The 13,301-nt window shown below is 55.7% G+C and overlaps 4 protein-coding genes across 4 annotated transcripts in view; 2 read left to right on the top strand and 2 right to left on the bottom strand.

Annotated features, from left to right (window-relative positions):
- Positions 1-3,011: 3,011 nt before the first annotated feature.
- On the bottom strand, positions 3,012-5,583 carry BCV69DRAFT_284848 (hypothetical protein). Its single transcript, XM_025493190.1, has one exon. It carries the CDS (start codon positions 5,293-5,295, stop codon positions 3,193-3,195), a length of 2,103 nt encoding a protein of 700 aa, XP_025346031.1. The 5' UTR covers positions 5,296-5,583; the 3' UTR covers positions 3,012-3,192.
- Positions 5,584-5,948: 365 nt separating this feature from the next.
- BCV69DRAFT_65366 (hypothetical protein) lies at positions 5,949-9,780 on the top strand. The gene is made up of 3 exons (XM_025495428.1): positions 5,949-7,956; positions 8,272-9,323; positions 9,414-9,780. Exons 1-3 carry the CDS (start codon positions 6,102-6,104, stop codon positions 9,624-9,626), a joined length of 3,120 nt encoding a protein of 1,039 aa, XP_025346030.1. The 5' UTR covers positions 5,949-6,101; the 3' UTR covers positions 9,627-9,780.
- Positions 9,781-9,933: 153 nt separating this feature from the next.
- Positions 9,934-11,684, bottom strand: BCV69DRAFT_273420 (phosphoribosyl pyrophosphokinase; the record flags this gene model as incomplete). Its single annotated transcript, XM_025491006.1, has 4 exons — positions 11,506-11,684; positions 10,582-11,407; positions 10,307-10,500; positions 9,934-10,207 (listed from the first exon to the last, which is right to left on the bottom strand). Exons 1-4 carry the CDS (start codon positions 11,580-11,582, stop codon positions 9,934-9,936), a joined length of 1,371 nt encoding a protein of 456 aa, XP_025346029.1. The 5' UTR covers positions 11,583-11,684.
- A 175-nt stretch (positions 11,685-11,859) lies between these two features.
- The window catches only part of BCV69DRAFT_284846 (hypothetical protein), a 2,865-nt gene continuing 1,423 nt past the window's right edge, over positions 11,860-13,301 (top strand). Inside the window, exons 1-2 of the mRNA XM_025493189.1 lie at positions 11,860-12,705; positions 12,782-13,229. Coding sequence (XP_025346028.1) covers positions 12,255-12,705; positions 12,782-13,229 — 899 coding nt within the window. The 5' untranslated portion in view covers positions 11,860-12,254. The remainder of the gene's footprint in view (positions 12,706-12,781; positions 13,230-13,301) is intronic.

Genomic DNA, 13,301 nt, shown 5'->3' with positions numbered 1-13,301 from the left:
AAGTGCCAGCTGGCCCTGGCAGGTTGCCTGTGCACACAAAGTGTAGCAAAGTGCCCCCCACACACAAAGTGCGCACACTCAAAAAATTCACACACACACACAGGCGCGCAGGCTCCATAGCAGTGCTACCTATAGGAGGGTCTCGGACCCTCTCAGGATGAAAATGAACCGAAGACCCATTCTGCACATGATTCGGACTGCAAAGCCTTTCATGAACAGTCTGGAGTAAGTTCACAGACTAACCCGCATTACAGTCTACCCAATCACCTAGTCTTTGACGCCTTTTGAAAAAGGGGCTCAGGCAAAGGGAAGGGAAGACAGAATAGGGACAATGAGTAACATCTGCGTCCATTTCTAGCCAGTCCGATTCTTACTTTTGAAAAAGGGTTTGAGTCGGCAATGCAGAAAAGGGTTCTCTCAAAATGAGATCTAAAATCAAGCCATTGTGTGCGCTTGTCTGCGGCTGACATTGCTTTGTCTGTCTTCATAGCTCCATGAAGACCAAGGCAATGTCAGCCGCTGGCCACGTAAAGAGGGGGCGGAGCTTGAACTACCTATCAGATTTGGATCTTTTTTGTCGAAAATTGTGCTGGTACCGGCGGGTGGGACCGTTAGAGGAGAGGGTGGGTTACTGTCAATGTTCAGGCATCACTGACCATCTGTGCACATCTCCGGCTCAGCCTGTAGACGTTGCTTTGATCAGATATAGCTGGACGAACAAGGCAGCTTTGACTGGCTATGACACAATACACTCTTGAAGCGCAATTGCGGGGCTTGGTACAATCGATGTTGTAAAGATGACAGGAGTCGAAGCGTCATGCTGCGAATATCGTTAGGAGTCTGTCTATAACTTCGTGAAGAGCCCTGTGCACTGCAATGAGCTTGTAGGACTTGTCTGTTCGGGCACCGATCGTTCAAGCATTGGGGCAAGGCTGGATTATCGTAATCGTGATATACATATTCTCTTTGCGTGCTCCCCCTGAACCTGACCGCCACACTAACACAATTTGCGTCTGTAAGAGTATGGTCGCATGCGGCTTACTGGTTGCACAGCACTACCGCTTTCGTCCAGCCTTAGCGCGGCCTACGCTACGGACTTCAATTGTACCATTGACCGACTCGTTCAAACCAGTCCCATCCTTTCAGGCCACCACATTTGCTTCAATCGATGGACAGTAGTGCTAGGTCGTCGAAGTCTTTTGAGGAAGCCGCTTCGTCGAGGACGAGGCTGATGGCTAGGGCTCCGTCGATACCATGACGATGGCGCACAAAGGCTGTCTGATTTGGAGGTATCGCCTTTTCTGCTAGACATTGGAGCCTTGCTGTGATCGCAGCCGTGTAGATCTTGTAGTCGCAGTTGAGGAGTGAGATCGGCCTCCAATTGCTAAGTTCCATTCGCAAACCCGCTTTGTGGATGAGACGTACTTGAGATTGGGACCACGAGTATGGCAGCTGTGGGTATTCCTGTGTCAAGATTGATGCTAGGTCGTTCAGCAGAGTAGGGAAGGCCAGGTAGAATCGATAGGGTAGTCCGTCCGGCCCTGGTGATGTGTCGCCCTTCTGTACTAGCAGCTTGCATCGTGACAGCAGCTCTGCTGCCGTGATTGGTTGGTCTAGGTCCTCTCGTAGATCGTCATCGTAGGTAGGCTGAAGCTTTGGTTGGAGCATCCGAAGGGCTTCTTCTCGTTCAAGCCCTTCTCGTTCGGATTCGGCTGGTGCACAGACATCGGTATCGAAGATCTGCGAGAAGTGTTTGTGTACGAACGAGTTTGTCTGCTTAGGACCGATGACGTTGCCCGTGCTTGGATCTCGCAGTAGACTGATGGTATCCTTGGTGCTCTTCGTCATGGCGTGGGCGAGATGGGATGCATGGTCACCACCCACAGTGCCTGCTGCCATTCTGGCTCGCAGGCTAACGCCGTACGAGCGTTTTTCCCAGATACGCTTGAGCTCTGCCCTGGCGTCTCCTAGCACTACTGGATCGAGAGAGTTGAGGCGCTTTTGGCATTGTCTCAGGCGAGTGTTGAGATCCTTGGCTCTCTGCTTGCAGTACGTCTATGAGACCTCTGCTAGCCGGTATTTGGCCCAGTTCCACCATTGTCGATCGTCAGCAAAGAACCTGCGTTGTGACTGCAGGCTCTCGTACTCGGCGTTGATGTTCTCAATGTATCTGGGTTCGCCAAGAACAGAGGTGTTGAGACGCCACTGGGTACTGGGCTGGGATCGTCGACCTGGCATCGTCTGTCAAGCGGTTACGGCTTGTCGAGATGGCTGCCGTCGCTCTCGTGGAGGCCAGGCGAAGGAGCATTCAAGCATTCGATGGTCACTGATAGGAGAGGAGTGGAGTTGATAGCCAACGCTTTGGAGGCTCCATCGTGCGAAGCAGAAGTCTATGCGGGATGCGCTAACGATCCCGCCATTGCGCACGTGTTGGTTGAGGCGGTAGGATGCTGCTAGGTCGTGGTAGTAGATCTTGTCGAGGTTAGGGTTTGAGCAGTCGTTGAGGTCTCCCACGATAACGTCTGTCTCGATGAGGAGTTGCTCCGATGGTCGAACCCTGGATACGATGGTGTCGAGGACTGGGTACTGTGATTATGAGGGCAGGTAGTTAAGTGGTGATGGGCAGCGCCTGACACTAGGTCGTATAAGAACACGCAACTCTCAAAGGCTGAGCAAGCTCAAGGGGTGAGGGCCGCCACAATAGGATGGCACAAGTATCGCCATCTCCGAACGCAACACCGTGCGCAAACACATTGTCTTCTTCGGGCGCATCGACGCCATCGCCACTGGCCAATGCTCCGAAAGACGTTACCGGTATTTATACCAATGAAGTCGCCCAGAGCGATGGTACCTCGAATGAGACAGCAGGCCGCCATGTATACTGCCTCAACCCTCGGTACTGCCACCTCCATCGCAGCGGAAGCCCGCAAGGGAATGGGCAGACTAATTTTGGCGGACGTCCTCATTGCTCCCAATGCACGCCGATGCGTTGCCAATTGGATCGAGACACACTCGAGAGACGGCTATCGGATTGTGAAAGGTCAAGCGATTTCTAGCGAATACAATGACAGCAGCAACCGCGTTGTCGCGCTCGCATCAGACAGGCGCAGGCTCCACCCCATAGATCAGCGACGTCATGGGATTTGCCGTCCTGACAGAGATCAGGTGCGAAAGCAAGAACCCTTACGCACATCAGGAGGAGCCTCCGCCCATGTAGCTGTGAGTTTTTGTAGTGCTTTGGAAATCCGAAAATTGCAAGCATTCGTCCCACAAAGCTATTTCCAGACCCACTGCCTTGTTCCAAACAGCCTGCAGCCGCTCCATTTTGAGTGGGGAGGGAGGATCTCGCGCAATCATTCCTTCCAGCAGCGCCACACCTGCTTGCGCAGTGTTGCGATATTCCTCGGATAGGTAGCCATCAAGCCAGACGCGAAGACCTCTGTCCAATGGGTCACTTGCCGAATTTTCCGAAGCAAATGAGGATCTGCCGAGTCGGGTGAGCTCGTTCTGCAGTAGCAGAGCCATGTCGGCATATCCGAGGAGACAAGGCATCGTCGCTGTCAATATTGTGATCAGGTCACCGCCTCCTCTTGCAAGGTCCATCACATAGCGGGTATAAGCAATGACCGCTGTCCCCTCTTCCTCCTTGTCCAGATCTACAACGGATGTCATGCCGAAGTAGGTTGTACAAAGAGATACGTGCTCAGCAGCCTCTAATGCCATGGACTTCGACAAGGTATTGAAGAAACCAGCAAGTTGAAAATCTCTTGAGAGTGAAGAGGCCAGTGAGTAGACTTTCGAGAAGGCGAGGAGAAAATGATAGTCTTGCTTGAGGTAATAAAGGAATGATTGCAGCGGAAGAGGCAATCGTTGTATGGTATTGCTCGTGAGCACCGTTGTGCGATTCTGACCTTCTCGAAGAGCACCCGGCTGAGCAAGGGCCAGCACAAAGGGGTGGCCGATGTATCGATTCCACAGCGGCAGCGATCTTGAGAGGAGAGAAGTGGTGAATGGAGCTGGATCTTGACCGAGGCTTTTGCCGACCTCTACTTGTAAGGTAGCAGAACACTCGTGTAGGTCTTCGTGCTCAAGAAGGCCAGGAGCAGTCGACGTAAGGACGCCTCTCCTTTGTACGCTGACTCCGTGGTCAAGGGCGCCAGGCCCACTTCCCAGATCCTCGTAACCTCTTATGATAGCTGCGTGAACGTAATTGATGGACTTCCAGGTTGCTAATCTCAGCGCATCCGCTATCGGCCGCTGTTCACGCTGTCTCCATTGCTGTTGTGCGAGATGGACTGCGAGAGCCGATGAGAGTGTGCAGCCTGTGCCGTGCGTACAGGAGCGGCTGACTTGACCTGTGACGAAGATGGTGTATTCATCGTGCACTCGATCGTAGAGGACATCGACCATGACCAGGTCCTGTGATTCCCCTCGGACCCCCCCTTGCTGAGTCAAGGATCTCAGAAAGAGAGAGTACGGTGTGGAGTCGGCTCGTATGCACGTAATCTTTGCCATGTCTCGCTGTGAGCTGCTCTCTGTAACACTGCATCCCGCAGAAAGACTATCATACTCATCCTGTGACGATGGTGCCGAAAGTGTAGGTCTCAGCCCCAGAGTCTCCAACTGCTCGTTTAGATCGGCGCGGCGCATCGGCTCATGGCCCCCTTTGAGCAGAACTGCTTCGGGACCATGTTCGGTGAGGTATCTTGCGGCGCGTAACCGTGAGGCAAGGGTCTTAAAGCCGGTCTCCAGTCGAGCTCCAACGAGGTCGTTGCGTCCTGTCTTGTGCTGCTGCTGCTCTTGTATGTGAGCGATGATCTTCTCTGCTTCGGGTAGATTGGGCGTCAAGAGCGTGCAAAGCGGTAGCAATCTTGTCACGATTGAATCGATTGCATCGTCGGAGAGGAGGACGGATCCACTGGTGGAGACCATGACTGGGTCGAGTACGATGGGCACTGACTGTCTGCTGACCTGAGAAGCGCGTATGCGCTTCAATTCTTCCTCTACTGCGCTGGTAATTTCCTCGTTGCCCAGCATCCCAATCTTCCAGCCATCGATGGCAATGTCATTCGTGACACTCTTGAGTTGCTGACGGAGGAATTCCACAGGAGGGTAGTGAATGCCCTGTACGCCGCGTGTGTTCTGGGCGGTGAGTGCAGTGATGGCGGAGAGGCCATAGGCTCCGAGTGCGAGGAAGGTCTTGAGGTCGGCTTGTATCCCCGCTCCGCCGCCTGAGTCAGATCCGGCAATGGTACATATGCGCACGGTATGATGTGGGGCATCGGCGGTGGTCATGGTGTGGTAGAGACGGAGGGCGAGAAGGACGAGAAGGAGGAGGAGGATCTAGTAATTTCCGTTGGGCAATTCTTCTTGTGCCTTGCGCTCACGTCAATCAAAGCAACGCGTTGCCGGCGGGCGGAGAAAATCAAGTGGAGGCTGCTGAGAGATTGGCGGAGCGTCGATCTAGGCGAGATCTGCCCCGAGGCAGAGGCAGGTAGAGGACGCAGGCAGACCCTGATCCGAAGATACCCATCGCCGATGCTGACGTCGTTCAAGTGTTACTACCAGGACCAAGGTACCAAGATGGGCGGTAGACAAGACCACCAGCACGGGGAGGCGCGCGTCATAAGTGCCACAAGTTCATGCGCATGTCTCCCCATTGACGACTGACTCCTTCTTTCGCTGCGCGGAAAGCCCCTGTACCTCACCAAACTGAAGCACTGCGAGGTGCACACGTCTCCTTTTGTGCCACGCCTGAGCTCAGTGTAGAGTAGCCAGCCAGCCAGCCATCGACGTCGAAGAGGGCGAGCGCGACGCGTCCAGTCCAGTCCAGTCCAGTCGAGCCTTTCCCGCACGTGGCGCTGCCCAGCCACGCTTCTCGTCCGTCGGCTTCCGCTCCGAGGCGAAAGATGCAAGATGCGCCTCCTAAGTAACACTCGGGGTAGATTTCCTACTGACCATCACTCCTCCCTTTACCAACTTCACCGCGGCGACGTGGGGTCGTAGTCACACACTCATCTGTCAGACGTCGCCACTGCTTCCTACTCTCATCGCCTTGATGCAGCCGACGATCGTCACTCGCACCACGCCCAACGCCCATCATGTCTACCCAAGAGGCGCATAGACGGTCCCCCTCGCCCACCAAGAGCCAGCGGCAGACATCGCGGCCAGCTTCCCCAATCAAAGGGCCCCTCCATCGCATGCTGCAGTCCATCACTCCGTCCCCCTCTGGATCCTTTGGAGGAGGACCAAAGCTGTACGAGACACTCGACCAACCCAAGAGCAACGCCTCGCGCAGCAACTCGCTCTACAACGATCCTACGGCTCATGGTGACCATTTGCCTTCGGATACCTTCAGCCCAGAGCCAACCCGGCCCAGGAGTCGAGCAGATAGTACAGCAGCTGTCAAAGTGGATTACATGGCATCCTCTCCACTACACACCAACGGCACAGTCAACGTATACCACTCCGACATCTCGAGCGATGCGTATCACCAAGAAGCTGCGAGCGCTGGCATACCGCCTTCTGGGTCTCGAGGCAGAACGCTGAGCTACACCTCGGGAGATGCCTATGCACCATGGGTCATACCACCACAACAGCAACACCAGTACGATCCACAGCCAGCTCCTTACATACCTCAACCGTACGACCAGCGCTATGCCAATGCTCATCCTCATCATCACCAGCCCGAGCATTCACAGCCTGGTCCTCCCCTGCCTCTGCCTGCGCCTTCCTCGCAGTCCTTGCATAGAGGTCATTCGCTTCAAGAGGCCCCACATCACCGCTCCTATTCACCGCGTCCTTTCGGAGGCCAGCCTGCGACCTCGTCTGAAGCTACCTCCTCCCATGCTGGTCTTCAGAATCCAACCTACATGCCTCCTGCGCCCCAATCGGGATGGCAAGCCAACCAAACGGGGCCTCGACATGAACCTAATGGTCCACAAAGGCGATACACTTATGGTGGACCGCCCCAAGGATGGCACAGCGAACAACAGCCCCCTGATCTTCAGCTATCCTACCAGCATACGCCCCCACCTCCTCTTCCCGGACCTCCGAGCTGGCAGGGCCAACCATCCCAGCCTCCACCGCAAAGGTCGCCTTCCCCTCTACCGCCTCCGCCCATCTCCCCTCGCTCATCCTTCCCCCAAACGCTTGATTCTCACGGCTCGTTCCCCTACCCAACGTCGGCCGTTGCGGCCATTGCACCTGCAACACCGAAAGGACCATTGCCGAGCGCAATACCGCCACAATCACCAGTCTCCCGGGGAGCTGGTACTGTCAGGAGATCCCTGCCTCAACCACCGGGCACGCCGCCCGGGCTAGCTCGTCCCCCGACTATACCAAACTATGTGCCAGGGCAGACTCCTCCTACCACACCCACTCAAGCTTCTACCTATCTGAAGGGTGCAGGCCTCGCTACGCCTCTATCACCTATTTTGGCTACGCCCCCTGCTGCTCAACCTTCTACGATAGCTGCTGTAGAAGTGGCCAAAGCCACTGCTCCTACAGCCTCTGCTGCAGAAGGAGCCATGCTTCCAACAGGGTCGTCCCCCACTTCTGCCTCCTCCACTACCTCTTTCGCTCCTCAAGCCAGCTCGCCCATCAATGGAACAGCTCTCAGCAGATCAGACAGCATTCTTTCTGCTGCTGAAGAATTGATGGCCAGAGGTATGCCCTCAAGGCGAGGCAGAGGCGCTTTTGGTCGCTTTGGTCGAAGCCCGCTGAGCGCTACACCTGCTACGCCGACTGCTAATGAGAGCACAGATCGGCAACATGAGCGGACAGATCGGCAACACGAGCAGCCCGTACCTGCTCACCTGCAGAATCAGTCGGATGGAGGTCCAAATCAGCGGGCGGAAAATGGCATTCCACCGAATGAGGCGGAAAAGCTCAGCGAGGCCTTCAACGGCATCAGCCTCCAGACTGGTAACGCTGCTGTGATTTCAGAAGCTTTCAGCCCCACATCAGAAGTCTTCGACAGCTCCATTCCTCCTCTCCGGCCATCCTTGAGGGGTCCTAGAGATGATATAGAGAACGATCGAGACCCGAAGTATTCAACGGAGCCTGCAGTGAGCTCGGTGACGCCTCTGCCGGAGCCGCAGAGGAGGCGAGCGCCAGCTTCTTTTGCAGAGGCGCAGCAAGATGTAGCAGCTGAACGTCCTCATTCGACCCAGACTTCTGCCCACACGACCCAAGAAAAGGCTCATTACCCACAGCAAGCAGCGCTCCAGGGTCTCGCAAGGGTAGAGAGTATCAAATCCGCTGCTGCAGCCATTCCCAAGATCCACTCACCGCCGCCCAATGCTGCCCCACCCGTTCCCTACATTGCTCTGCCAGACGAGGATGATGTGGCATCCGCAGGTGGACCGATGATCGCCATATCCGCTCCCGAGGAGGAGAGCGTCAGGGCGCCAGAGACTAATGCGAAAAGCAACGGCACTTCTGCAATGCCATCGTTCAGTTTCTCGGGACCAGACGAAGAAGAGGCTACGAGTGGGCCCACGATCAACATCATGGGCGTGGAAGATGATGATAGCGAGGGGAACGGTCCTGTGATCAGTATCTCTGGCTCTGATGCCTATGATGATGGCTCTCGATCCAGTGGCGTTGGCATGACCCCGTCGATCTCCCTCTCACACACCTCGGGCTACACTCCAGCCATGCCACAGCGTGCATCAGCCACCTCGTCCACTTCCCTGGCCGAGCAAGCCGCTCGAGCGCAAGCCGAAGCTTCCAAATGGAATGGAGCTGTCCCTCAAGCTCCCTTCGATCACCTCCAGTCTGCATCCTCGGTCGCAGGCACCACCTGTGGATCCTGCTCGAAGTATATCGCCGGTAGAGTCGTGCAAGCCATCAATCAATCCTTCCATCCAGCCTGCTTCGCTTGCAATCACTGCAAAGAACTATTGGAACACGTAGCTTTCTATGAGCACGAGGGGAAAGCGTACTGTCACTTTGACTATCACGAGCTCTTCTCTCTCAGGTGCTTCCACTGTCGCACACCCATCGTCGATGAAAGATTCATCCAGATCAACGATCCGGAGCTACTTTCCTCCTCTAATGCTGCTGCAGCCAGTCAAAAGGGAGGCAAGAATGGGACAGTAGGAGGAGCGGCTGGTGGTGGGGCAGCAAGCGCAGGGGTGAGGTATTATCACGATTTGCACTTCTTCTGTGCAAATTGTGGCGATCCTTTCATCGATCCAAAGGTCGCCAGCAGTACCTCTGGCAGCGAGCGAGGCAAGATTCAAGTCGATGAAGCTGGCAGGGTGCTGAGCGGTGGCAAAGCATTTGTTGTGTGGAAAGGGTACCCGTACTGTGAATCTGTAAGTATACAACACTGATCGTTACTGCAACAAGCCCGAGCAGAGGTACTAACTGACATACGTTCTCCACCCTCGCCTCCCGTTTCAAAGTGCCATCACAGTGTACACAAACCATCCTGCAAGGCCTGCCGCAAGCCAATTCTGTACGACGTGGTTACTGCTCTCAAGGGCAAGTGGCACCCGGAGTGCTTCGTCTGCGAAGGATGCAAGCAACCATTTGAGGATGAGCGAGTCTTTGTAGATACTCAAGGTAGAGGATACGATGAGGAGTGCTATCGTATATGGTTGAAGGGGACCCTTTGAGGATCTCATCGCCCGGAGAGGGGAGGGCAGAGAAAAGTTCCGTGCTGTGTTGAGTATGTTTGTCGCACCCTGCTGTAAATATCTCGTTCGCTGCTGCCCTGCAATCATGTCTGTAGTCAAGGCCGCCCTCCCGCATCCCGACTCGTCTTCACTGAGCTCTCAGGTCGTATCGCATCATTGTGTGAACGTGAATAGAAGACATTGACTCCACAACAGCTCGCGCCCCGTCTATCGACCTTACAGCGTGACATACCGAACGGCGCACCATCCTACCCCTGCTGTACATTTCTTCTCTCCTACACAACCATCATTGGCCGGGAGCATCCGCATGCCTCAGCCGTGGCGTCTCATTCGGATCTCCTCCTCCACTCCCCCGACCTTGTTGGCCCCACTCCGCTCTGGCCTCCCACGGCGCCCTAGTGGCTCCACTGGCTGCTCCGCCGCTTCCTGCTGCACCACTGCCGCCGGCACTGGCAGCTTCCCTCCTGTCCTCTTCAAAGTAATTCTCCCTCGCAGGTGGATCGGGGTCATTGTAGCTACTCGGGGGAAAGTATGCTTCGGAGGCAGAAGGAGATGTTATACTGGCACTCCCACTGGCACTTCCCAGACCGGCAGGCGGCGGTGGCAGGGTCGTGGAATTCGAGAGAGACGAATAGCCAGAGATGGAGGATGCAATCGACTCTGATCGACTCATGGCAGGCTGACGAGCACCCGAAGGAGAGGCAGGAGCGTTCTCATCCATGCCAGAGGTAGTGTCTTGCCCATGGCGGTAGGGTTGAGTTGTGTCGTAAGGAATCTGGTTGAAGAGGACCGAAACAGACTCGCCGTAATGAGAGCGGCGGATCGTCTCTGCAAGAACGTGAGAGATGTCGATCTAGGAGTGCAAGAAGGTGGGCATGAGCTGTAAGTCACGACATCGACGCCCGTTGAGCCCTTCTGCCACCCAACCACTCACCTCTTCGATCTTGGGACATTTCCTCCTATTTCCGCTTTGAGGAATGGTGTTGGTTACGATGAGCTTCTCCAGCTTACTACTCATGATTCTTTCTAGTGCTGGAGGCGAAAGTACGCCGTGGGTGACAATGGCGAGGATGCTCTCTGCACCGCACTCTGCTAGCCGCTCGGCTGCGAGGGCCAGTGTACCGCAAGTGTCGGCCATGTCGTCGACCAGGATCGCTGCCTTGCCTTGAACATTACCAACAAGTACCATCCTGGACACTTCATTTGCCTTTTTGCGCTCCTTGTGAAAGAGTGCGAATTCGACGTTGAGTCGATCTGCCAGGGACGTCGCCCTCTTTGCTCCACCTGCGTCTGGGGACACGATGACTGCCTTTGAGCAGTCTACCATTTCCCGAATGTACTGCAGTGCGGCTGGCTCTGCATAGAGGTTGTCTACGGGCACATTGAAGAAGCCTTGGATCTGACTCGCATGAAGGTCCATTGTGATGACGTGGTCGCAGCCGGCATTCTCGATCATATTTGCCATGAGCTTTGCTGTGATGGGAGCCCTACTCTTGTCCTTCTTGTCCTGTCGGGCATAGTAGAAGTGGGGGATGACGGCAGTGATACGTCGGGCAGAGGCAGTCTTGCAGGCGTGGATCATGATCAGCAGCTCCATCAGCGAGGTGTTGGGCGATGCCGAGGTACCGTAGGGCGTGGGTGAGCAGCAGGCGGTATTGATAATGTAGACGTCGTGCTCTCGTACAGACTCTGCGATGCGGATGATCGATTCGCCAGACTCATTGCGGGTGACAGTCGCTTTGCCGAGAGGTTGGCCCAGTCTGTGTGCAGATGGAGAATAGCAAAAGTCAGAGGATGAGCTGCGATTCATGACGACTTCGGCGAGATGCTGCTGCTGCTGCTGCTGCTGGCTGCTCACCTCCGTGCGATCTTCTGGGCCAACTCAGGGTGGCTGCCACCGCTGAAGACCTTGATGCCGCCGACGTTGGCAGACATGGTGGAGAGGGGCAGGCAGGTCTAGACTACGAATAGGATAGAGGAGACGGTGATGGTGATGGTGATGGTGAGTATCAGAGTATCAAGGGAGAATCAGCTGCCGAGGCCGAGGCATGCCGCTTCAGCCAAGAAGAATCCTTTGGCCGCCCCCCGCTCCGGACTCAGCTCGACTCCGCCGCTTCCGCTTCCGATCCGATCTCGCGCTCGCGGGCGTGGAGGGCGGAAGGGGCTCCTAAGCACAATTCCCAAGACGCTCCCTCCTGACCTCGTCGCTCTTGTCGCTTCCATCCTCACCTCACCGCATCTACCATCCATCCCCACTACGGCCGCTGCTGCCATACGTCAGCCTGCCCTGCCCCGTCGACGATGACGCCGCCTACCTTCTGGAGGCGCAAGTCGCAGCGGCCCCCGTCCCCACTTCCACCCTCGGAAAGGGAACCCCTGTTAGCCCCTAACAGCGGTAACCCTTCCTCTCCAAGTCGCCCGCTCAGTCAAGCTTCATCCAATGCTACGATACGCATAGATTACGACCATGATCAGCAGACGACATCATCTCTGCGTCAAAGACCTACTCGCGAAGCTCTGTACAGCCTCATTTACTCTACAGACTCACGGGGCAACCGGTCCACAGCCTACCTCATCATCCTCACCCTGTCTCTTCTGGGAGCTCAGATGGCATGGTCTCTGCAGCTCTCCTATGGAACGCCCTATCTTCTTTCCCTCGGATTGTCCCCGCAACTCACCTCACTCGTATGGCTGGCGGGGCCCCTCTCGGGTCTCATTGCCCAGCCGGTGGTGGGATGCCTTGGCGACGCCTCCAATTCCAAATTCAAGAGACGATACTATATGCTCGTGTCAACTCTAGTTACCATCACCTTCACTCTAGCACTCGCGTTTGCCCAACCCGTATCAGAGGCACTCGTCGACCTCTTTGCGCTCGGCCTTGGGGACTGGGACCCAATCCGGGAGGCCCGCGTGGCCACTGCAACGCGGACCCTTGCCGTAGTCAGCTTCTGGATCTTGGACTTTGCTCTCAATTCGTTGCAGGCCAGTGGCAGAGCTTTGGTCCTCGACAGACTCAACGGAGATGAGATGGACAGTGGGAATGCCTGGCTGGGCAGAAGTAAGTCAGACCCCACGTCACTTGTGTCTCATATATCAATCATTGCTGACCCTACACTGGTCAATGATCTCCCCAGTGACTCACGTCGGCAACATCCTCGGCTACTCTGCTGGGTACCTCGATCTTTCCCGCCTCAGTATCCTCTCCTGGCTGGGGGGCGATCAATTCCGCAAGTTTGCAGTCATTGCCCTCCTCGGCCTTGTACTCTCCGTGGGCATCACCTCTTCCCTGATCACAGAATCGTACTCAGAGGCGTCCACCTTCTCCTCTACTCCTGCAAGTTACGTAGAGCAGGCCGGTCCCTCATTCACAGAGCGCCTCACAACACTAGTCAAGGACATGAGGGACGCATTGAGGAGGCTGCCGAGACCTATCAGGCGAGTCTGCCTTGTTCAGCTATTCGCCTTCATGGGCTGGTTTCCCTTCCTCTTCTTTTCGACTACCTACATTGGAACTTTCGAAATACCCGGTCGAGGAAGACCGGAGCGGGAAAGAAGGGAAAGAAGGGGTACCGAGGGGATGTTGTAAGTACCAGCGTGATCGCGTTCGACGTTGTGCGCAAAGCTGAAGCGAGACGCTGACGATTGAATATCCCC

This window comes from Pseudomicrostroma glucosiphilum, assembly GCF_003144135.1.
Source record: "Pseudomicrostroma glucosiphilum strain MCA 4718 unplaced genomic scaffold BCV69scaffold_14, whole genome shotgun sequence".
NCBI lineage: Eukaryota > Fungi > Basidiomycota > Exobasidiomycetes > Microstromatales > Microstromataceae > Microstroma > Microstroma glucosiphilum.
Note: the sequence above shows the minus strand (reverse complement) of the source record. Positions and strands in the feature narration are given on the sequence as shown.